The sequence below is a fragment of the Chiloscyllium plagiosum genome, chromosome 4 (genome assembly GCF_004010195.1).
Source record: "Chiloscyllium plagiosum isolate BGI_BamShark_2017 chromosome 4, ASM401019v2, whole genome shotgun sequence".
In the NCBI taxonomy this organism is placed as follows: domain Eukaryota; kingdom Metazoa; phylum Chordata; class Chondrichthyes; order Orectolobiformes; family Hemiscylliidae; genus Chiloscyllium; species Chiloscyllium plagiosum.
In genome coordinates, this window is record NC_057713.1 from 19,650,056 (window position 1) to 19,676,137 (window position 26,082).

At 42.7% G+C, this 26,082-nt stretch overlaps 1 protein-coding gene and 1 non-coding gene across 2 annotated transcripts in view; both read right to left on the minus strand.

Annotated features, from left to right (window-relative positions):
• Nucleotides 1–4,506, minus strand: part of trpn1 (transient receptor potential cation channel, subfamily N, member 1) — a 221,600-nt gene extending 217,094 nt beyond the window's left edge. Inside the window, exon 1 of the mRNA XM_043687825.1 lies at nt 4,273–4,506. Coding sequence (XP_043543760.1) covers nt 4,273–4,422 — 150 coding nt within the window. The 5' untranslated portion in view covers nt 4,423–4,506. The remainder of the gene's footprint in view (nt 1–4,272) is intronic.
• On the minus strand, nt 2,708–2,780 carry trnal-uaa. Its single transcript has one exon. It is a non-coding gene; the product is annotated as a tRNA-Leu (tRNA).
• Nucleotides 4,507–26,082: the final 21,576 nt, after the last annotated feature.

Sequence of the window (26,082 nt, forward strand, 5' to 3'; positions counted from 1 at the left end):
TCCTGTTCCCTGGATGCTGCCTGACCTGCTGTGCTGTTCCAGCAATAAAGTTTCAACCTAAATATCTCTGAGACAAGCTGGAGAGAAAGGAGAGGCCAGGCAGAGAAGGCAGGAAAATGCCTAACCACTAACAGCAGGGATTCAGATGGAAGACAGGTAGGAAATCAACCTCAAATTCTTTCACTCAGAAAATTAGGGTATGTGAAAGGAAATAGTTAGCTCCTCCATTTCTCAGAAGCTCGAGCTGCAGGGCCAGATTCTGGAGCATTAAAAGTGGCCCATCAGCGCTAACACGAATAGCTGGCATTCATAGGGATTGTAACCCTCGGTACAATAAAGCAGCTGCACAGAAATGAGCATTCCTGAGAAACTGGCTGCTCACAAACCTTGCTAGTGGGGAAGAGAAAAGATTTTCCACCAGCAGTCAATTTAAGCTCCAACGTGCTATAAGGGCTCTGGGAAAGTATACAGAGGTGCCACTGAATAAGGTTTACTTCATGAATGTGTTGTGACCTTTGAGCCATGGGTGTCGCCCCAAGTTTTGCGATGCCAAAGATATATAGTTTATTGGGAAACAATGGGCTGGCAGCCAAACCTACCCCTAGAATGGAAAAAAAAGCTCAGATAACTGGAAAGACTGGACCAAGCCAGTAGCAGAAAGGCTGAGAGTATTGTGAGCGGATCTGGACACCACACATTAGGACAGATATATTGACCTTTGAGAGAGTACCCCATGGGTTTGCAAGAATGATACCAGGATTTCAGGGGTTAAATTTGAGGAGAGATTTTACAAACAAGACCTGTTTTCTCAAAAATTTAGAAAAAATAGGGGTAATGGGATCGAAGTTTTCAAGCTAATAAGAGGGAAAGACAATGCGCATAAAAGTAAAGTATTTGTCACTGGTTGGGAATTCTAGAACTAGGGGACATGGTCGGAAAATTAGGGTCAGACCGTTCAGGAGCGATTAGGAAGCACTTCTCCACGTAAAGGATGGCAGCTGTTTGGCAACCTCTTCCACAAATAGCAATGGATGCTAGATCAGTTGTTGATTTGAAATCTGAGAATCAATAAATTTTTGTTAAGGTGAGGTATTAAGAGACGTGGGCCAAAGTCTCATTTAATTGTGGAACAAGCTAGAGGGATGGAATGGCCTACTCATCTTCCTATGTTCCCAAACTTTACAGTGGACAGTAAAACTCATGAATTAGGTGTGGATCAGGAAGTCTCACTTGAATTAAACAGGGCTGAGGTCAGGCCAGCAATATCAAAACAGGTCGGGACCAGACCCAAATGTGTAGAGTCAACAGATTAAAAGCAAGGTGAGGCAGGGCCAGGGAAAGGGCAATTGATGCAGAGATCTGTTTAACAGGTACCTTCATGGTAAAAGTACTGGAGGACCAGATGATTTCTCTGGCAGGGAAGGAGAAAGTGAAAGAGCCACAGGACAGGATAGCATGATGGTAGGTGTGATCTAAAGAAAGTGAAATGGATTATTGGAAAAACCCATTGCCAAAACAAAGGGGGAAGGAAATGAAACATGCTCTACAGCTGACACGACCAATGGAGGTCACCTCAGGCATATCCATGAGTTTACCACAGAATTACCTATTAGGAAGTCCAAGGAACAAAACCTAGACTGAAATCTCAAACAATTAAATCAAATTGATGCAAGAAGGCGTTTGGTACGCTTTCATTTATTGGTCAGAGTATTGAGTACAGGTGTTGGGAGGTCATGTTGTGGCTGTACAGGACATTGGTTAGGCCACTGTTGGAATATTGCATGCAATTCTGCTCTCCTTCCTACTGGAAAGATGTTGTGAAACTTGAAAGGGTTCAGAAAAGATTTACAAGGATGTTGCTAGGGTTGGAGGATTTGAGCTATAGGGAGAGGCTTTACAGGCTGGGGCTGTTTTCCCTGGAGCGTCGGAAGCTGAGGGGTGACCTTATAGAAGTTTACAAAATTATGAGGGGCATGTATGGGGTAAATAGTCAAAGTTCTTTTCCCTGGGGTCAGGGAGTCCAGAACTAGAGGGTGTAGGTTTAGGGTGAGAGGGGAAAGATATAAAACAGACCTATGAGGCAACTTTTTCACACAGAGAGTGGTACGTGTATGGAATAAGCTGCCAGAGGATGTGGTGGAGGTTGGTACAATTGCCACATTTAAGAGGCATCTGGATGGGTATATGAATAGGAAGGGTTTGGAGGGATTATGGGCCGGGTGCTGGCAGGTGGGACTAGATTGGGTTGGGATATCTGGTCGGCATGGACGGGTTGGACCAAAGGGTCTGTTTCCATGCTGTACATCTCTATGACTCTAAATGAGAGTGAGGTGAAGAATGCAAAGTCTAGACAACCCACAAGAGGGAAACCTCAGATTATTGCACACTGACTTCCAGAAATCAACCTTGTAAAATGCCTGAATCCAGTATGTATTGGACAGTGAAGGGTTAAAATTTGGTTGCATAGCCCAGTGAACAAGTCCAAATTTTAATTCCAAAGGAGGTTGTGAATCCAGGTTAGGACAATGCAGAATGTGTGTATTTTTAATTAGATTAGATTTCCTACAGTGTGGAAACAGGCCCTTTGGCCCAACAAGCCCACACCAACCCTCCGAAGAGTAACCTAACCAGACTCATTCACCCACCCTACATTTACCCCTGACTATTGCACCTAACAAAGGAGGGAGCAATCAAGCAATGCCACTTTTGCCAAAACCCAGGATTGAACCAGGGACCTTTAGATCTTAAGTCTAATGCTCTCCCAACTGAACTATTTTGACTGCTATTTTATAAGTACCTTGTAATGGAAAGCTCATCGCAAACAGAAAAGATCAATACTGCTCACATTTGTCCTTCATGGTGGTGAGATGTTAAAACAGTAGTAAATATTAACTGTAAAATTCTAACTCGCATGTTTGTTATAACAGACGTTCCATGGACCACAATGGTGTTTTAAAAGAAAAGAAAAAATATACCTGAAATGACTTTGAATGTTACCTGAGGAAGGCTTCCGAAACCTCATGTGGAATAAATAAGCCATCTGCATTGAAATTACCATTTTATTCTAAAGACACCAAGCACCTAAGACACCGCATCAAGAAATTCACATCACTTTTTTTAAATTCACAATTGTTCAATAATTTCCCATTATGAGGTGAAAGGCAGGCCTGCTAGCTAGCAGAAAGACAATGGAGCTGGATTCAGGAATACACACCAAATTATATTTCAACAGCTGCTTTTGAGTAGCAAGGAGAAAGAATGAAAAATGATTTTGTGCTAACAAGATCCGGAGTCTCCCAGAGCGTATCTCATCATCCCACTGAAAAAGCAATGGAAGAGAAAACTATGCAACAAGATACAGTACTCCAGGCTCCACCATTGGTCAGCACACAGTCAACCATTAAACAACTGTGTTCTCATGTGAAGAATTTAACACCTAAAAGTCTGTAAGATTTTTTAAACCTGTGTAATCTTTATGCTCCCTGTCTGTACGAGACGTTCTCTCTTGTAAATTTAATGCGTGTGTTGGATTTCACATTTTTTTAAATTGAACTAGTAAGCAATAGACTCTCTCCCCCTTTGACTCACTCAAGAAAACTCCGGTGCATTGCTGCTTCTTTTCAGCATGATCTACAGTTCGATCTAAACGTGACAACTACGTGCTAAAACAACATTAAAATATTTGTTGCTTCTGCCCCACACAGAGGGAAGCCAATTTCTCTCTTTCTTGCCTATCCTCAAAAAGTTCTGGGAGAGGAAAAAAGCGAGTGAGTGCCCTGGGCTTTCGGGGAGGCGATGGGCCGAATGTTCTCCTCTATTAGTGAGTGATTGGCCATAGAAAATCGCTGAAAACCCAACAAAAGTATCCTCAGAGGATGATCGCTGTGATTTACTGGTTTATTTAAAGCAGATTAGTTCCTTTTCTTACGAAAAAAAAGGGGAACTACCTCAAGATAGAATGAAATGCGGAATAAAATGTTGACCTGGTGATTGCAGCCCTGCGTTAAATCCAAGTTATTTCGCTTTGGTAGAGTTACTTTTGAACTCATTGACCTTCATCAATAATCAACTGCTCTTGGAAACATACACCCATCGTCAAAGCTCCGATTTTAAAGTTCGTTCAGTCAGTCATTGAGGGAACTGGGGTCCGATTGCCATGAAGAAAGAAAATAATTACCATAATAATGTAAATAATAACTTGGCTCCTTTGACCCTGCAGCAGTAAACAGAATGAAAAGTAAGTAGGAACAGAAAGTTAAATAAGTTACACACTTCGTCGGTGAGAGTGATGTGTCGGTCTCCTTTATCCATGCTCCTCAGACTATGTTCCAGCGCACCCCATTCTCCTCTGTGTGCGAGCTGCAACAGCCGGATGCCTGAGCCCACTGTTGAGCCGGAGCTGACCGAACTCGTCTCGGACATCTCCCCCACATCAGCCCGCAGTCCCCCAGGCCGCCGGCCCTACTCCTGTCCCTGCACTGTCCCAATGGCTGTGACTGCAGGCGGATCCCGTTGTCTGACCTCCCCCCACCCCCCTCCCCCCCCTTCCTCCCCTTCCCTTGCCTTCACTTCATCCTCCCGCTGCCTCTGCAGGAGGTCGGGGTTGCTGGAGATTGGAGCTGAGCTTCTGTTCAGGCTCGGCACCAATCAGGGAGTTAACTTCTCTAACTCCGCCTTTGCAACCCGTTACCTTGGATTCTGTGTGAAGACTTCATTTCGCCCCCATTCCTCATAATATTGCTGTCTCTAAGGTCGCTTTACACTTTCACACATTCCCTTTCAATGTGTGAAAGCGATTTCGTTTGTCAGTTAATCCTGATCTTTTATTTTCATTTATTAAACGCTACAAGTCTAATGGGCTTGTTGTGGAGATACTGTCTGTAACTTCAATCTTACAGTTTCAAACTTTAGGAGAAACTTTTACCTTCAAGATTTGCCTTGAGTCACCAAAATGTTAAGATTTCTAATTTTTGGGAAGAGTTTGCTGGGGACTGCAAGTTCTCTGTAATTACTTGGAGAACTGATTATTGCAAATAATAACTGAAGTGGACTTTAATCAATACTAAAAGGAAATCTCAGGCACAGGACCAAAGCCAGTTTTCACACAGTTCAGGGGAGAATCCTTACCTGTAACATGCTCGTATTTTGTTCTATTTTAGGCCCCAGCCAACAACCCGTCTTAAGTATTTTGCCAAATTAATAGAACAGAGGGAGGTGGGAACCTGGAATGTACTGCCTGGGTGGGTAGTTGAGAAGGGATACCTCACAACATTTAAGAAGTACTTGGATGAGAACCTGAAGTGTTATAACATTCCTTTGTGTCATAACAAAACGTTTGCCGTACTATGACAATAATAAATAATAAATCAAATCAAATCCTTCACAGCTTTCGGCCTAATGTGGGAAATGGTATTAGTGAAGGCAGTAGTAAATTCTTGGTGGCACTGTTTTGATTACCTGAAGGGCCTCTTCTGTACTTTGTGATTCTATGATAATCTGAATGACAAAAGTACAGAAAGAGGTCAGTTGGCCAATCCTCCTTATTCTGGATTAGTGGTGCTTGAGGAGCACAGCAATTCAGGCAGCATCCAAGGAGCTTCAAAATCGACGTTTCGGGCAAAAGCCCTTCATCAGGAATAGAGGCAGTGAGCCTGAAACGTGGAGATAAAAGCTAGAGGAGGGTGGGGGTGGGGAGAAAGTAGCATAGAGTACCCCAATCCTCCTTATGTCTGCTCACAACCTTGTCTTTCCTGTAGTCCTGCAATCTTCTGCTCTGGATAGAGTGTCACATATGAACAAAACATTCATTGGCATCCTTCTTGTTGCCATTAGTTCTTCTGTCAATTCCCTTAAATCTATTGCCTCTTGTTGATCTTTCACCATTACAAATAGTTTCTACCCAGCAACTCTGCCCAGGCTCCCTCATGATTTTGAAAGCCTCTATCAATTCTCCTCTCAGTTTTCTCCTAGGAGAATAGCCCCCAGTTTCCCCAATCACCTCCCATCCACCGCCTCCAACCTCATAGTCCCTCATGATTTTGAAAGCCTCTATCAATTCTCCTCTCAGTTTTCTCCTAGGAGAATAGCCCCCAGTTTCCCCAATCTATGCACATGACTGAAGTCCTTCATCCACAAAACCATTCTATCAGCCTCTTTTGCACTTGCCTCCCCATTCACCCTAAAGTATTGGTCCCAAATTTTGACCCAACATTCAAGCTGAGGCAGAGACAATGTTTTAGAAAGATGCGCAGGCTGGGTGCCTCAGGGATCAGTAACCTATACTCCAGCGATTCCCCTATTGATAGAGCTCATGATTCCACACATTCTTTTAATCACATTCTCTGTCAGCTATCCCGCAAATCCCCAGGTCTCTCTGCATCTGCAACCTCTTTAAGAACTGAACTGTTTATTTTATGTTGTCTCTCCTTGCTTTTCCTCACAAAATTAATCACACTTTGCTTTGAATTTCATTAGCCATTTGTCCACCTATCCTCTCAACCTGCCTATGTCTTTTAGATCCTCCTCATGGGGTACAATACTGAGAAGATATGCATAATCTGCAAATTTTGAAATTTTATCATGTGGATCCCGGTCTAGATGATCAATGAAAAGCCAAGATTATAATACAGCCTTTGGAAAGCTCCACTGTATGTCTTCCCTAGTCAGAGAAACAACCATTCAGTCCTACTTGTTGCTTACTATCACTCACCCAACTGCATACCTATACTGCTACTGATTTTTTTCTTCCATGGTTTCCAATTTTGACATTAAGCCCACTGTGTAGCACTTGTCAATGGTATTTTGAAAACCCAAATACACCAAATCAACCACATGATCAACATTGACACTTTTTGTTGTGTCGTCAAAAAAACTCAATCCACTTAGTTAAATGCAATTTGCCTTCAAGAAACCCTTGCTTGCTGACTGTTCTTAGTCAATGTCACTTGTCCAAGTGACTGTATTCTTTGGGCAAAAGTGAGGACTACAGATGCTGGAAATTAGAGTCAAGAGTATGGTGCTGGAAAGGCACAGCAGGTCAGACAGCATCCGAGGAGCAGGAGAGTTGATGTTTTGGGCAAAAGCCCTTCATCAGGACTGTATACTTTATCCTGGAACAACATTTTGAGGAGATGGTGCTTTAACAATAATGTCTATTAATCCAGTAATTTATCACATTTCATTCCTATTAATTTCCCCAGCATTTATTTTTAAACTATCAGTCATTCCTCCTTCTCAGAAGACTCTGATTCCTAGCATTTCTGGGGTATTTCACTAAGACAGAACTCAAGTGTTCAATTGGTCTGCAATTCTGGGTTTTCCATTCTCAATTCTCCCATTGCAAGACAGTAAGGGACCTACACCTGCTTTCACTAATATTTTTTACCTATTTATGTAAGTTTTTATAGTTCACTGTTATGTGCCTTGAAATACTTTGTTTACTCTCATATTACGTTACCCACTTTAATCAATCAATCTCTTGGTTCTCCTTTGCTTAATTCTAAATTATTTCCACCCTTCAAGCTTGCTGCTGTTGTATCAACGTTATAAAACTCCCTTTTTGGACCTGATATTATACTAATTTCTTTTGTTCATGATGGTGGGGCCATATTTCCTTTTGTGTTTTCTTGCATGCATTCATTCCTTCAATCTTAGAATTGTATATCCACTGTCTGTTAATGAAGTTGGCCAATCTTAATCAACCCAACACTTGTATCTTTGTAGTTTCCTTTGTTTGTATTTGGGACCCAGCTTTGGATTGGACTTCTTCACTTCCTACCCAAGTGAATAATTATATCCTGTTATGTTCACTTTTTCCTAAAGCACCCAGCACAAAATGATTATTAATTAACCATTGCACAAAACCAAATCTAGGATAATCTAATTGGTTCCTCAGTGTGCTATTCTTCAAAACATCTTGTGCGCATTCTGGGAATTCAACCATCGCAGTATAATTACTCATGTACATTGCTCAGTCAACAAATGAAAATGACCTATGATTACTGGTGTTCCTTTGTTACCCACATCTCTAATTTCCCATTTGGTGCCATCTAATTTAATACAACTTTCTGGAAGGCCATAGATAACTCCCACTAATCTTTTCCACCATCACTACTTCTTAGTTCCCTCTAGACGGATTCTACATTTAAATTTTATGAACCAATATATTTTTTCATTACTGTCCTGATTTTATCCTTTACAATCAGAGTCGCCACATTTTTTTTTTCTGTCTCCTTCCTAAATATGGAATTCCCATGGATATCCTTGGACACCCTGTAGTCATGTCCTCCATAATCACAATCATATCATACTTGTGCAGAACTATTTGCACTGTTTACTTTACTGCAAATATTCTATGCACTCAGATATAATACCTTTAGATTTGATTTTAAAATAGTCTTATACATCCTTTTAATATTTTTGCACAATTATTTTGTATTGTAGTACTATTTGCTGCCTACTGTCATTTCCTCTGCCTCCCATTTTTACTTTCTGCTTTGCAACCTTTCCTTTTTATCATGGTTCCCCTCGCTTGTTTCTGCCCATTCAATTTCCCATCCTCTCCAGTTTAAACTCTAGCAAATGCCCCTGCAAGAACATGGTTTCAGTTCTGCTGAGAAGCAACACAGCCAGCTTGTTCAGCTATAATGAAGAGATAGCAGCTACATAAACTTAAGCCCTGGGTTTTCAAGTTCGCGTAGTGACTGGAGTTACTTTGACACACATCTGTGAGACTGACTTGCTATGGATAGCATGCTCAGTGAGAAGGGTCACACCACAGAATAGCAGAATAGAGGCAGAAGCAGAAATGGAATGGGTGACTGGGAGAAAGTGAGGACTGCAGACGCTGGAGATCAGAAGCGAGGTTGCGTTGCTGGAAAAGCACAGCAGATCAGGCAGCATCTGAGGTGCAGGAGAATCAACATTTTGGCCATAAGCTCTTTATCAGGAATGTGGGAGGGGCCCAACCTGTCCATCTTCCTTCCCACCTATTTCCTCCACCTTCCGCTCCAATCTGTCACATCATCCCTTCATCTACCTACTCAATTACCAGCTACCTTTGCCTCAGCCCCAAACCCCTCCCATTTACCTCTCAGCCCTCTTGAGCCCCTCCCACATTCCTGATGAAGAGCTTATGCCAAAATGTCGATCCTCTTGCTCCTCGGATGCTGCCTGACCAGCTGTGCTTGTCCAGCACCACACATTTTGACTCTGATCTCCAACATTTGCAGTCCTCACTTTCTCCCAGTGAACACACCACTTATTCCAGGTATTAGGCTGGTAAATCTTTTCTGAACTGCCTTCAATGAAGTAGAACTGGTAAGTGATGACTGGGGAATCACTATCTCCAAGTGGAGTGTGAGTGAGGACCCTGAAGTAGGGAGTCACTATCTCCGAGTGAAGCTAGTGAGTGAGGACCCTGAGGTAGGGAGTCACATATGTGAGTGATGACCCTGAGATAGGGAGTCACTATCTCCAAGCAGACTGGCAAATGAGGAGAGGTCCATGAGGGACGCAGTTACTATTTCTGAGTAGAATTGACAAGAAGAGGGCCCTGAGGTGGTCTGTCAGAGGACTGGCACGGTGGCTCAGTGGTTAGCAGCACTGCTTCGCAGAGACCTGAGTTTGATTCCACCCTCAGGTGGCTGTATGTGTGAAGTTTGCACAGTCTCTCCATGTATGTGTGGGTTTCCTCCAGGTACCACAGTCCAAACATATGCAGGTTAGGTGGACTGGCCATGGCAAATGTAGGGGTACAGGGATAGGATAGGGGATGTGTGTGTCTAGGATGTTCTTTAGAGGATCAGCGTGAACTTGAGGAATCAAATGGCCTAACTCCATTCTGTAGGGATTGTATGATTTCAATTTATTGGAATTGATTCTTGCTCCAGTACAGAGAAAGAATCCAACTGTTTGGTGAGGTCCTGAGAAGCGTTTTAGATCATTTTTTTATTTTTAAATTTTAATAGTTCAGAAATTGGTGTAAAGTTTATATTATTTATAAAAGGCAACATAAGTAAGTGGATAATACAGTTGAATAATTAAAATCACTGAAGGATAGCAGTTCAGGTGATGTGTTAAAGCTGCAGTATGTGGGAGTTCCTGGATTCTGGTGTGATCCAAGGCAAGCAGGTCTGTACAGAGCATTTCAGCTGAGAGTTTATGAGTTGGAAGCTGAACAATAGTCACTGGAATGCATCAGGGACAGCAAAGTTTACTGGGATCCTTTACACCAGGAGGCAGTCACAGCAATTAGGATCGAATCCCCTGATTTGGCAAGTGGCCAGGGATAGGAGGGTGTGACTGTGAGTGAAACAGGTAAGGGGAGTCAGACGGGAGGTATGTACTGTTGTCAGCCTCTGCATTGCACAACAGATTTAAGGTTTTCCCAGCCTGTATAAACAAGAGTAGAATGTGCAGACTGGCCATGGCACCATGGGAGAGGAAGCCCCTCAAATAGCAACAAGGAATGTAATGACAGGTGGTAGTATAGTGAGGAGGTTTGACACCGTGCTCTGCAGTAAGCAGCTGTGTGACTGATGAGGTGGCAACATTCAGGATTTCTGCTCAGAGCTCAAAAGGCACCTGCAGTGGGAGGGAAACAATACAGTCGTCACGGCCAACATTTGATATAGATTAAATTATAAAAGTGATTCTGCATAGACAGTACGAGGAGCTTGGCATTAAATTGAAAAGCACAATTTCAAAGGTTATAATCTCTCAATTATTACTTCAGCCGCATGTAAATTAGCATAGAGTACATAAGATTAGAAAAATGAATACATTGGTCAAAGTGTGGAGGAAGTGAGTTCTTGTTATGGGCCACCATTAAAGTGGAATGTGAGGGCTGCACTATTGGGACGTTCTACACCTGAACTGGCTGGGGCCAGCATTCTTATGAAGAGCATAATTAGGGCAAAAGAATAATTTTAAACTAAACAGTGGGGAAAGGGATCCAATGCTGAAAGATGTGACATAGCAAAGCGTAAGAGAGGAAAATTGTAATCTGGGAAATGAGGATCAGAGAGTGGCAGCAACAGGCAAAATGAAAACAAATTAGGACTATGCTGACAATCAACACTAGAGATCACAAAGATAACAAAAAGATAATACTAATAGTTCTGTATCTGAATATGTGCAGCATTCATAGCAATGTAAACAAAAAGACCATGTACATTGAAGTAAATAAATATGATCTGAAAGCCATGACTATGACATGGCTTAAGAATGACAAAGATTGAGCCCTGAATATTGAGAGGTATGTGACATTGAAGGAAAGTAAGAAATTAGATAAATTTGGAGAGGTAGCATTGTTTATCAAGATTGGCATTAGAACTTATTTTAGCTCATGAGATCATGATGGAGAATCAATTTGGATGGAGATGAGGAATAATTAGGGAAATTAGTCACCAGTGAGTTTGGGTCTACAGGCCCTCTAATAGTTACCATGATGTTGGACAAAGCAGACCAGAAAACAAGGATTGGATGCTTATGATAAAACGATGGCAATAAGTGTGAGTGACTTTAGTTTGCATATAAACTGGAAAAAAAATCAGATAGGCAGTTGTAGCTTGAATTAGGAGTGCATAGAATTCTTTAGGGATAGTTTCGCAGAGCGACATGGTATGGAACCAACCAGAAAGCGGTTTACATTAGACTTGGTATTGTGGAATATGACTCAATTGGTCAATGACCTCTGAGTTAAGACAGCAGTGACAATAGTATTATTTAGTTTTATGTCCAGCCTGAAAGGGAGAAGTTTGGGCCTAAGACTAGTATTGTAAACCTAAATGAAGGCAGCTAAGAACATGAAAGCTGAGCTAGCTGAAATGAAATGGCATACACAATATTAGGGGAGAGATGAATAGAAACATAGTAACAGACATTTAAGGGGATCTATCAGAATACCCTGAATAAGTATATGCCTGCTGCAAAACAAATTCTAAAGGGAGAAGCCCCCATCCATGAAAAGTTAGGGAATATGAATCTTAAGGAAAATATATTAAGGAATGATGTGAGTGCAATGGAGATGATTCAGAAGACATTTACTTGATTGTTGCCAGGAATGAGCAGGTTATCGTTTCAGTGACAAATCACGCAAAACCAGGTTATAGTCCAACAGGTTTAATTGGAAACACTAGCTTTTGGAGCACCGCTCCTTCATCAGGTGGTTGTGAGCAGTGGTCCAAAAGCTAGTGCTTCCAAATAAACCTGTTGGACTATAACCTGCTCTTGTGTGATTTGTAACTTTGTGCACCCCAGTTCAACACCGGCATCTCCAAACCATGACTATTATCTTTTGAGGAAAGGGTCAACAGACTGGGTTTGTTTCACTTGAGTTTAGAAGGGTGAAGGCTGACTTGATTGAATTGCATTTGATCCTGAATGATCTTGATAAGGGGGTTCCCCCTTTTAGGTCAGTCCGGAACGAGGGGCATTGCTTTAAACTTAAGTGTCATTGTATTTACGACAAGGATGAGTGGATTTTATATTTCTCAAAGGGCGATACAACTCTCTGCCTCAGGAGGTGGTGGATGTGTGGATGTAAGGATATAGGATTTTTAAGATAGTGCTGATATAGTTACTTCTTTTTCTCTCCCATTCCCTTTATAAATAGTGAGGTGATATTGGTACCTTCCAATCCACAGCAATCATCCCAGAATCCATAGAATTTTGGAGGATAATCTGCTGAGTTTCTCCACAATGCTTGGATTTGGTTTCAGATTTCCAGCAGTACTTCACTTTCGGATCCAACTTGCCACTTGCTCTTGGAACCTAGGGACTGTGAATTCCTGGCTGATCTGCTAAATATGACTCTACCCAGCAGCTCCTATATTCTTATTAACATTCCAGAAAATTCCTCGAGAGCAGATATATTTCAATGAGATCATCTCTCATTTTCCAATCTCCAATATATACAGATCCAACCCGGCCAACCATCAACATAATCACTGAACTGTTACAGCACAACAGGAGGCTGCACTGGCTCATTAAATAGGCATCATTATCTATTGCCAATGTCCTGCTTTTTCATCGTACTCTTGAATGTTAGTTTTATCCAAATAACCATCCATTGCCGAGGATACTGAATGCTTTACTTACTGCTGTCTCTACCTATCCTGCCACTAAGGAAGGAAATGTTAATTTTATCCAATATTTCACAAATCTCCTCCTTAATTAAAATGTCAGCATTATCCCCCTCTTTTGGACAGACAGGAACAAAATACACATTAAGCTCCAGGCTCAAGCCTTGGTAAGGCTTTCCATTCTCATTCCCTCACTGCTCCCATACAGCGCTTAGTGAACTTCAGAAATTACAGGAACAAAATGCACAAAACAAACAGACTTTTTGGCTCAACCTTAGATTTGTTTTATGAATTCACAGGATTCCCTCAAGTCCCCTGCAACTTGTTCAGATTTTTACATTTTACCCTTAGACAAAGCAGACTCAAACTTACCACAGTTCAAGCCCCTCCAGGAGGAGGGTGCAACTTAAAATCCCGTCACAGTGCAAACTGCTGTTCGATTTGACTAACGACCCTTATTATTGGTCATTATTAATGTTGATCATAAGTTTAGATCAAGAGATCTCTGTCCTCCTTCTCCCGACTGTGGTAACCATGCTCTGGTGTTCTTCTCTTGTTACAACTATTCATATCACAAATATGAATGTTGTGAAACTTGAAAGATTTACAAAGATGTTGCCAGGGTTGGAGGATTTAAGCCACAGGGAAAGGTTGAATAGGCTGGGGCTGTTTTCCCTGGAGAGTCAGAGGCTGAGCGGTGACCTTATAGAGGTTTATGAAATCATGAGGGGCATGGATAGGATAAATGGACAAAGTCTTTTCCCTGGGGTGAGGGAGTCCAGAAGTAGAGGGCATAGGTTCAGGGTGAGAGGGGAAAGATATAAAAGAGACCCAAGGAGCAATGTTTGCATGCAGAGAGTGGTGCATGTATAGAGTGAGCTGCCAGAGGAAGTGGTGGAGGCTAGTACACTTACAACATTTAAAAGGCAACTGGAAGAGTTTGGAGGGATCTGGGCCATGTGCTGGCAGGTGAGACGAGATTGGGTTGGGATATCTGGTTGGCATGGACGAGTTGGACTGAAGGGTCTGTTTCCGTGCTGTACATCTCTATAACTCTATGAAAGTACACCTCTTGATGTCAACTTACTGAATCCTCTTTCATTCTTAGTTTAGACAGAGCTGGATGACCGCAATATTATTTCCTGATCAGAAACCCATACAATCCCTTCTCCACAGTAGGTGATAATTGGTTCTGGGATCGATGGATGTGCAAATACTTTTGATTTGATTTATATCGTCACATGCATATAAGTACAGTGCAATACTACATTTTGTGTGCAGTATAGGCAGCTTATATATACAAAGATCACAGGGTGATTGAACAGAGCGAGGAATACATAGGTACAGCTGCAAAGAAGGTGCACAAAAAGTACGATCAACATTAACCCCTTACCTGGCAAAGACGAGTTAACTTGTCTTCACCCAATTTGTCTTTTTCAGAGTAAACTCATCCAAAACATATAATTTCAAAAACAGCCACAGACGAGTTTATTAGTCAATTCTCGGCATTTCTGGGCCCTTCTCAGCTAGAAACGAGTATACTCGGTGACTCATACGTCCGGTAGCTGTGACTCTTCCGCCTCAGGCATTGCAAGAAGCATTGACGCTCCGCTTTTGGGCACACAGTGTCATTCGGTTTTTTCTGTTTCTCTTTTACAAATTACGCCAAGATGTCGAGCTCAGAAGATGACAATGAGTATGAACCTTCTATTAGAAGCTTGGATACATCAGATGAGAGTGCAAGCTCGTCTGATAATGGCTATTCTCTCTCAAGTGAGGAGGAGGAGGAGGATGGACGAATTTGGTATCGACATGTGTGTCGGAAGAATGCATGCTTCCTCCACCAACACGTTTCCCACTCACTGGAAATCCTGGAATATCAATTGATCAAGACACAGCTGATATGACTCTTTTGGATTTTTTTAGTCTTTTATGTGACAACAGAATTATTGATCGAGTTGTGGACGAAACTAATCGCTTTGCTGAACAACTGGAGAAAGAGATTGTATGTGGCACCTGTAACAAAGGCAGAAATTTGTGTGTTTTTCGCCTTGAAAATGCTTGGGGGTATTGTGAAAATGCCAGATCAAGAAATGAACTGGTCGAAAGATGAACTACTTGAAAGACCAATTTTGTTTTGCCGAAAATAGTATCTTCAAAATAAAATTTCAAGTAAAATATTGGAAATAGATAAAAACAAAAGTTACTTCCATAATCAGCATTAAAAATATTATTTAAAAAAAGCAATAAAAAATTCATCTGAAAATGAAACGTTTTCTCCAAAAAAGTCACCGGGGAAGGGGTTAAATTTGAAATTTGAGAGGCCCATTCAGAAGTCTAATAATAGCAGGAAAGAGGCTGTTCTTGAACCTGTTGGTACGTGTGTTTCAGCTTTGAATCTTCTGCCTGACGGAAGAGGTTGGAGGAGATTATAATCATGTTTGGAGGGGTCTTTCATGATGTTGGCTGCCTGTCTGAGGCAATGAGAAGTGCGGATGGAGTCAATGAATGGGAGGCTGGCTTGCATGATAGATTAGGCTGTGGTTTGAGACTGAGAGATAAATGGAAGGGGGAGTGGGGTTTGGGGGTGGTGGGGAGGTGGATGCAAGTGTAATAGGCAGATGAAGGTGAGGGAGAAGGTGATAGGTCAGAAAGGAGGGTGGAGCAGATAGATGGGATAGGTGATGGACAGGTCAAGAGGGCTATACCGAGTTGGAGGCTTGGGATTGGGATAATGTGGGGGCGAGGGGAAAAGAGGACACTGTTGAAATTCACATTTATCCCATGTTGTTGCAGGGTCCCAAGGAGGAATATGAGGCGTTCTTCCTCCAGGACTCGGGAGGTAATGGTTTAGCGGTGGAGGAGGCCCAGGACCTGCATGTCCTTGAGGAGTGGGAGGGGGAAGTTAAAGTGTTCAGCCATGGGGCAGTGGAGTTGGTTGGCGTGGGTGTCCCAGAGATGTTCTCTGAAACGATCTGCAAGAATCCCCGTTGTCTCCCCGATGTAGAGGAGACAATGTCAGGTGCAACGGATACAGTAGATGACATTGGTAGAGGTACAGGTAAATTTCTGTCAGATGTGGAAGGATCCTTTGGGGTCTTGGATGGAGGTGAGGGGAGTGGTGTGGGCGCAGGTGGCAGGGAAAGGTCCCAGATGTCGGCTGTTGGGGGTGGGGGGGGGGGGGGTGCATGGGCCTGATGAGGGAGTCACGGAGTGAATGGTCTCTCCAGAACGCTGATAGCGGTGGAAAGGGGAATATATCTCTGGTGGTGGGGTCCGTTTGTAGATAGCGGAAGTGATGGAAGATGATGCAATGTATGCGGAGGTTGGTGGAGTGGAAGATGAGGGGTGGGGGGTGTTTATGACCTTGTTGCATTGGGAGGGATGGGGTTCAAGGGCAGTGGTGCGGGAAGTGGAGGAAATGCACTGGAGGGCATCACCAACTGCGTGGGAAGGGAAATTGCAATATTGGAAGGAGGCCATCTGGGATTTTCTAAGGTGGAATTGGTCATCCTGGGAACAGATGTGGCAGAGGTGGAGGAATTGGGAATACGGATTGGTGCCTTTACCGAAGGTAGGATGGGAGTCAGTGGGCTTGTAGCAGATGTCCGTGGTTAGTCAGTCGTCAGAGATGGAGATAGAGAAGTTCAGGAAGGAGAGGAAGGTGTTTGAGATGGTCCAGGTGAATTTGAGGTCAGGGTGGAAGGTGTTGGTAAAGTTGATGAACTGTTCAACCTCCCTGTGGGAGCACAGGGCTGTGCCAATACAGTCATTGATATAGCAGACGAACAGGTTGGGAGTGGTGCTGGTGCAACTGCAGAAGATGGACTGTTCCACATACCCGACAAATGGATATGTCAAATTTGCTTAGCCTCCTGCAGAAGAACAGGTGAGAGTTTGCTTTCTTGACCGTCACATCTACGCGGGTGGTCCTGGACAGATTGTTGGTGATCATCACTCCCAGGAACTTGATGCACTCGACCATTTGCATTTCAACTCCAGTGATGTCGACAGGGATGTGCCCTCCTTGTTTCTTCCTGAAATTGATGATCAGCTCTTTCGCTTGGCTGATGTTCAGGGAGAGATTGTTATCTTTACACCATGCCACTGAGCAGTCTCTCTCTTTCCTATATTCTGTACCATTGTTTGTGAGAATGTCCATTCCAATTTCTTAAATGCATTAGGTAATTGCAATTAGCACGTACCATTGGAAGTAATGTTTTCACAAACAGTCATCTAGTAAGCCAAGTTCGGTTTGGTCATGCCTATGTGAGGCTAACCTTTTTACACATGTATGTTGTGTGAGATGTGGCTACTCAATGTCATGGACATGATTTGGGTTTTTTTTCAGATCTGATGGTTTTAAATTTCAGGGAGGTCATGTCCTTTTTTCTTCTACCTCTACACATTAATATGTTTTGGTCAATAATTGGCCCATCTCTTCCACAGTTAAACACTTTTCTTCCTGTATTTGTAGAACAGCTTTGGGTTTCCTCGATTTCACTTGCCAATACCTTTTCATGCCTTCTCTTTGTTTTTCAATCTTTTTAAACTGCAATCTCTGACTTTCCATGTTCTTCTAGGCTTTCTGTAGTATTGACCTCTTGGTGTCTGACATAAGATTCCCTTTCGTTTAAGCTTATTCTTCACTACGTGCTCTTCGACACCCAGGGGAGTCTAGATTTTTGAGTCTCATCATTTGTTACATGGTAACATATTTATTCTGAACTTTCTGTAACTCCCACTGCTCTGCCAGTGATTTTATTTCTAGTACATGAGCTGTCCCTTGGCCATAAATGTGTTTTTTAAAGTATTTTTAAAAAGATTAACTTTAAAGGTTAATGTTCTTGATGGACTTGGGTGTACTTATATAAGGAACACAAAGTTAATTGGAGGTACAGCAAGCAATTAAGAAAACAAATCCTTTACACTGAGGGTGGTTTGATTATGGAATGAACTTTAGGGCAGCACGGTAGCTCAGTGGTTAGCACTGCTGCCTCACAGTGCCAGGGACCAGGGTTCAATTCCTGCCTCAGGCAACTGTCTGTGTGGAGTTTGCACATTCTCCCCATGTCTGCGTGGGTTTCCTCCGGATGCTCCACTTTCCTCCCATAGTCCAAAGATGTGCAGGTTAGGTAAATTGGCCATGCTAAATTGCCCATAGTGTGAATGTAGGGGAAATGGGTCTGGGTGCGTTGCTCTTCGGAGGGTCGGTGTGGGCTTGTTGAGCAGGGAATCTAATCTAATCAAACTCCCTGATGGAGTGGTGGCTGTGGGCACAATTACCACATTTAAAAGATAGATACGTGAATGGGTTTGGAGGGATACAGTCCATGAGCAGGACTAGTTTAGTTTGGGATTATGTTTGACATGGACTAGTTGGACCGAAGGGTCTGTTTCCATGCTGCAAATTTACCTTTATTACAAGTAGATTCAAATATAGTGAAGGAAGCATTTCAAAAGAATTCCTGGCTGGATTACTGTGTACAGTCTTACTCTGCATACTTAAGGCAAGATACACTTCCATTGGAGATGGTGCAGAGATGCTCACTGGATTGATTTCTGGATGAGAAGATTGTATATTATAAGAGGCAATGCAAGTTGAGCCTCTATTCTCTAGGATTTAGCAGAACGAGGGGTGATATAATGAAACAGACACGATTCCAAAGCAGCTCGATACAGTAAATACAGAAAGGTTGTTTTCCCCGTTTAGGAGATCCAGACTGAGGAAGCTGACTAAGTATCAGGATGAGAAGACAATATTTAGGACTGAAATGAGAGGAAACTTTATGACTCAAAGCATTGGAAATATTTGGAATATTCCTCTCTCCACTGGATAAAATCCCCCTGTGCATTCTATGGTCTGGAAACTCAGTAATGAATGTGTGTTGTGGATCCTGGGATTTGATTTTGACATTGGTTTAATGTCTTGACATCTGCTGTAGCTTTTAAGATTCCTTTCAATATCCTCATGTAGTAATGACAAGCCTTCACAATGCTCATGAAACTTAAAAAGATAAATCAGACACTCAAAAGTTCCTTTGGAGAAGAACCTCTTATCTGCTCATAAAACTATCAATAAAACAGTTATTGAAAATCATATTGAAGAATTTTTTCCCAAATAATCACAGGCTCTTTTTTGGAAGAGATTATTATAGTGTTTCAAGGATGAGGACTTTCAGTTAAATGGATAGCATGGAGAGGCATGGACTTGGAGAGGAGAAAGTTGGGGGGATATTTGAATAGAGGCATTCAGTAACAGTAGATAAAAGAAACCGTTCCCATTGGTGGAAGAATCCAGAATGGTGGGATAATGATCTAAAGTGATTGACAGAAGCAACTGGTGACTTGAGGCGAAACCTTTTTACACAGTGAGTGGTTAGAATTTGGAAAATTCTACCTGAAAGTATGGTAGAACCATTCCTCATCGAGACCCTCAAATGAGCAGCCAGCAGAACCAATTCCATTTGCAGGATTCTAGAGAAGAGGTCATGGAGTGGGACAGGATGAGTTGTTCTTGAAGGTAGATGGCATGGAGATGATGGGCCAAATGGTCTCCTTCTGTACTGTAACCATTCGGGGATTCTAGAGTTACAAAGAATGAAAGATAAACTCATTGTAACATACAAGGTTCTGAATGATACACACAGAGTAGTTTTTGCTTGTTGGGAAATTCAGAACATGGAAATACAGGCTTGTGTTAACAGGATAGATATTTGGACTGAGATGAGTAGACATTACATGACTAAAGGTGCTTCTAAGTCTTTGGAATTCTCTCCCTCAAAGATTATGAACGTACTATCATTAAATACTTAAGGAGATTGCTCTAGACAGATTCTTGATGGCTCAGGGAATTGAGGAATAATTGAAGGAAATGAATTCCCTGAACGTTCTGGAATATGAAAATCCCAGAACTCAGGGATCTGGAGTGTAGGATGGAAAGTAGAGTTGAAGCCCAAGATCAGCCATGATTGTTTTTAATATCAGACCAAGATGGTTGGATGATACAGTCAAGTCCTGCTCCTATCTCTGTGTTTGATTCTATGATCATCATGGCTATTATTGGGAGCTGGGTAAGTGTAAGTGTATGTGATAAAATAATAGTTAATATTTAATAAAGTTGGCATATCCTTGTAGCCCGAGTATCAGTGACAACAACTACAGTCAGGCAAAGATGATCAAATAATTTGCCTGTCCTTAAACTCTGAAAGGTGAAAATTATTTATCTCAGTTTAAAAAATAGTGTGTGGGATGGAATGCCGATCAAAATCTGGACATTAGCTGACAATTGAAGGTTCAAATCTGTTCAGTTCTGCTTCAGGAGAACCCATTGGGCTAATTTCCAACAATTCGTCAACCTGTTTTGCACAATGGATCGTCTGCAGTTAATGATAAGCTGGGAGTCGATATAGACTAAGTCGAGGATGCCTGAGATATGCGCAGTACAACATTCTAATAGACCTGTAATGGGTGAACAATGCACTTGCCCAAAATAAATGAGTGGCTATTCAAACATGTCACAAAAGGCGACTGAACATTACACACTGGCTAGCAAACATCCCCACTTCTGACATATTGATAGAGGGAAGTTCATTGATGAATAGCTGAAAATAGGTGTTGTCAGCCCAACTATCTTTGGCTGCTTCATCACTGACCTTCCCTCTATCATAAGCTCAGTGGTGGGGATATGCCCTGGTGAGTTTGCAATGCTCAGTGCCATAAAAGTGAGCATGGTCATATGCTCTACTGACTGAAATGAGGAGAAATTGCTTCTCTTAGAGGGTTCTGAGTGTTTGGAACTTCTTGTCACATCAAGCTTTGTTTATATTGAAGTCTGAGATAGATTATTGATTAGATTAGATTCCCTACAGTGTGGAAACAGGCCCTGCAGCCCAACAAGTCCACACCAACCCTCTGAAGAGTAACCCACTCCCCCTCTGACTAATGCATCGAACACTACGGACAACCTAGCATGGCCAATTCACCTGGCCTGCATATCTTTGGGATGTGGGAGGAAACCGGAGCACCCGGAGGAAACCCATGCAGACATGGGGAGAATGTGCAAACTTCACACAGTCGCCCAAGGCTGGAATTGAACCTGGGACCCTGGCACTGTGAGGCATCAGTGCTAACCACTGAGCCACCATGCTGGCCCACTCAGAGGTGGGGATATTGGCTGGTGAGCTGGCAATGCTCAGTGCCATATAAGCGAGGCCTTCTATTGCTCTACTGACTAATATGAGGAGGAATTGCTTCTCTTAGAGGGTTCTGAGTCTTTGGAACTTCTTGCCACATCAAGCTTTGGGAGCAGAAACCTTGTTTATATTGAAGTCTGAGATAGATGATTGATCATTGGAGAATCCAGGATTGCAGGGAAAGGACAGAAAAGGATCAGCTAAGATTGGGTGGAGTAGGCTCGAGGGGCTGAAAGGGCTACTCGCATTTCTATTTCATATGGTCATGTGGTCCGACATTAACTGCAATTCATTAGTACAAATGGATAAGCATCTGTGTCCGAGAAGTGAGCAAACTAATGGAGTCATCGATGACTGTACTCAAAATAGTTTTAAAATGTACTTTGTACTTTCTTTTTATAGGTTAGTAGGAACAATAATACCACCCATGGCACTGCTGTAAGATTGTAGTTTGCTGCTGGTTCATGCTCTTCCTCTCGCTCCACTTTCATCAGCTCCCACTTGTCAAGTCTGAACTGCAGATCACTTTAATGAATGATATTCTAACCTAATGAGTGACATCAGAGTGTTTTGATTGGTGTTTATTGTGTCCTGACTCTCTCATACACCGACCTATCCCTTATCTCTGTACTTACTATTGGCTCCTGGTCCAGCAACATCTCAAGTTCCTTCTTGTTTTGAAATCTCTTTCCCATCTTGTGTAATCCCATCCAGTTTCTCAGAGGTATCTGTGCTCCTCTGTTCTAGCATATTGTTTCTAGTCAGTATCATAGTGGCTTTTCCACAACTGCTTGGGGTCCAGGGTCTGGAATCCTTCTCTCTCTCAGTCTCTCTCTTCCTTTAAGACACTGTTTCAAACTGACCACATTTGGTCATCCGTAGTTACAGTACTTGTTAGAGTGGAAAAAAAAATCATCTTTCACATACTCAATGAATCACTTTAACACTGCACCTCTCTGGCAGAATCACCAGAGAGTTACCACAAATAAATAAAGGTTGATTTATATTGTGCCTTTCAGAATCATCAGATGAATCAACGTGCTTCAAAACCAATTAAGTACTTTTGAAGTATTGTCATATTTTAATCTGCAGACAGTAAACAGAAACATGGCTTTGTCATGTTGATTGAGAGATAAATATTGGTCTGAAGACTTGGGAGAAATTTCTACTCTTCCCTGCCATTGTACCAGGGGATTCTTTCTTTACATCCACCTGAGAGGTGCAGACAGAGCTCTCCTGGCTGCAAATTTTATCTGAAATGACAGGATTGATTCAAGAGGAGAGACTGAAGCAGCTAGGACTGTATCCCTTTGAGTTTGGTAAAATGCGGGGTGGGGGAGGGTCTCATAGAAACCTATCAAATTCTGACAGGACTAGACAGGCTTAATGCAGGGAGGATGTTCCCAATGGGTGGGAAGACCAGAACTAGCGAACAAAACATCGAACGTTTCCAAGAAGGAGTTAGATATAAATCTTGGGGATAAAGAGGTCAAAGAGCGTGAAGAAAAAGTGGGAACAAGGGACTGAGTTGGATGACCAGCCATGATCATACTGAATGACAGCAGACTTGAAAGGGAGAATGGTAAATTCCTGCTCCTATTTTCAAAGTTTCTATATAATGGAGCCATGGCTGATACAGTAACGACAAAACCCTGCTACTTACCCATCATTGCTAATGTTTACAAAGGTTCCTTTGTAAGGGAAAAGTGTTGAGCAGAGATAGTTGCACCTGCATTGTAAATATTCCTGGTTAATTACCAGTAAATATCACCACTTATGGTAGACATTTGAAACATGTAAATGAAGTTTAGTCCCAACAACACTCAAGGATACGCAACAATACTGAGTGGCTAAGCAGAGGCTGATAGCCAAGTTCAGTGAGGATGGCCTCAACCGTGACCTTGGATTCATGTCGCATTACAGGTGGCACCACTACACTACGCAGTCTTTCCCTCACACACACACAGGCTTGTACTCCGTCATACTCACAGATACACTCTACTAAGCATGCACACAGGCAAACACATGCTATTTCATGTGCACTCACACTCCTATGCACACACACTCACTCTCTCTCTCTCTCATGCACGCACACACACACATACATAAGTCTATGGGGTGAATTTGCATTTGCAGAATTGTATTTGCAGACACATGCTATATTGCTCAAAAAACATATAATCTGCAGGCAGTCAATGCAGTTAATCTATATAACATTTTATAAATTCCTACTTTGGAAATACAGCCAGTCTGACTCAAGATTGGGATACTGATATGATGTGGAGGAGCCAGTGTTGGACTGCAGTGAACAAAGTTAAAAAATCACACAACACCAGGTTATAGTCCAACAGGTTTAATTGGAAGCACTAGCTTTCAGAGCACTGCTCCTTCATCAGGTAACTAGTGGGGCAGGAGCATAGGACACAGAATTTATAGCAAAAGATCACAGCATCATGCAAGTAAAATGATATATTTAACAAACCTAGATTGCTCCACAGCCAACCAAATAAACCTGTTGGGACTATAATCTGGTGTTGTGTGCTTTTTAACTTTGAACACTCAAGAAGCTCAACACAATCCAGGACAAAGCAGCCTTTTTGGTGCCACAAACATCCACTCCCACCCCAACAACACTCAGTAGCAGCACAGTAGCCGCCTCCAAGTTGCACTGGGAGAAATTACCAAAGATCCTGAGACAGAACCTTCGAAATGCTCACAGCAGGACAAGGACAGCAGACACATGGGACCACCACCATCTGCAAGTTCCTTTGTAGAAACATAGAAACATAGAAGATAGGAGCAGGAGGACGACATTCGGCCCTTCAAGCTTGCTCTGAGATTTATCATGATCATGTCTGATTGTCCAACTCCATAGCCCAATCCTGCTTTCTCCCCAGTATCTTTGATCCTATTCACCCCAAGTGCTATATCTAGCCATCTCTTGAATACATTCAATGTTTTGGCATCAACTACTTCCTGTGGTAATGAATTCCACAGGCTCGCCGTTCTTTGGCCTTATTTCAAAACTGTAATAACATCATCTTTCTATACATACATAATCACTAGAGCAGTTCAATCCTATATATATAGTCTTTGAAGATTGCGAACTAAACAAGGCTTTTCTTTTTGCTTATACAAGGATATATTTACATACATTTGAGGCATTGGGAGGGTCTGATAACTTGGACAGAAAGACATTAGGCAGTAGTCTTTCCCCACCGCACCTTGGTGGCAGCTACCCCAAGCTTTACTCTGTCCCACAGCACGTAGTCCTGGACCTTGGAATGTGCCAATCTGCAACACTCAGTTGGGGCCAACTTCTTGCTCTGGAAAACTAACAAGCTTCAGGCAGACCAAACAGCATCTTTCATCGAGTTGATGGTCAGTCAATGTTTGTCTCAGTGTATATCCTGGGGAAGACCATAGAGCACAGAGTCCTGCGTCACTCAGGATGAACCTCGACATAAACCACTGTAACTTTCTCCAGACTTCCATTGCAAAGGCACATTGCAGCAGGAGATGTGTGACAGTCTCAGCATATCCCCCACCCCTCCAGTTGCTTGGAGGGCAGCATGCAGAGAGTCCGGGTGCTCATGAAGGATCTCACAGGTGGTGTCCTTCTCACCACCAGCCAAGTGATGTCTTGGTGCTTGTTGGAAAGTTTTGGTGATGAGGCATTTTACCAAATGACTTTGACATTCTGCTCAGGCACAAACTGACAGAGAAGGTGGATCCTGTTTCCTATCAGGGTCTCAAGACCGCTATGTGCTAACTGACTACTGCCTCCTGCTGGCTGATTGTTACTTAGAGGGCGACCAGTTTGCCAGCAAGGGAACATGGAAGCTCAACATGAAACTGTTGACTCCAGAAAACATTGAGGAGCTGAAAAGGGACTACATGGATTGGAGAACCATGAAGCCCCTCTTTTGTCAGTCTATAAGACACAAAGCCCACAGACAGTGTGACCTTCCAGTTTCCTGCTGTCTATCACAGAGGTTTTCTCTAACAGGATGCAGGAGAGGCTGGACTAGCCATTATGCCTGGATAAGTTGATCAAGGCCTTTGAGTCCTTAGAAAACAATAAAACTCATGAAAGTGACAGGTAGCATGTGTGAATCCATGAGAAATTGTATCATCACCCTCATCGACAAGAGTATGGGGAGAGAGGGAGGAAATAACAGATTGGTGTTGAATTTTACTGCTGAATGGAGATTACAAAATCCTGTCGAAAGTCATCGCCAACCCTGGATAAAGTGGTGGGGGGAGGGAAATGTACGTACCCGATAGCATCCTTACCCTGATGGCAACCTTTACGTGCAGCTGCATCAAGCTGTGCATAGACCCTCAGTACGCAAAAACCAAGTGTCACTACGTACGGAGGTTCTACCTGACCCCAGTGTTGTGAAGGATGGGCCTGGCCGCGTTGTCGCAGAACACTCCAAATTGTTGGACCATTCCGTATCACCAGTCCATTGTGGAGACATTTGCAAGTCCTTCAGGAAGAAGTCAGCACATAGCATCCTCGAGCCCTGTGGAAAAAGGAGAGAGGGAACCTTAGGTTGTTCCTTGAGCAGACTTCCAATGTCATTTGGCAGAATGCCTCATCACCAGAACTTTCCAACAAGCACCAAGATGTCGCTTGGCTGGTGGTGAGACAGGCACTACCGGTGAGGTCCTTCGTGCATGCCTGGTCAGTTTGTGTCAATACACGCTGCCCTCAAAGGGGCAGTGGGGGGTGGGATGAGATTGTCACACATCTCCTTCTGGAAGTCTGGAGAAAGATGCAGTGGTTTGCGTCGAGG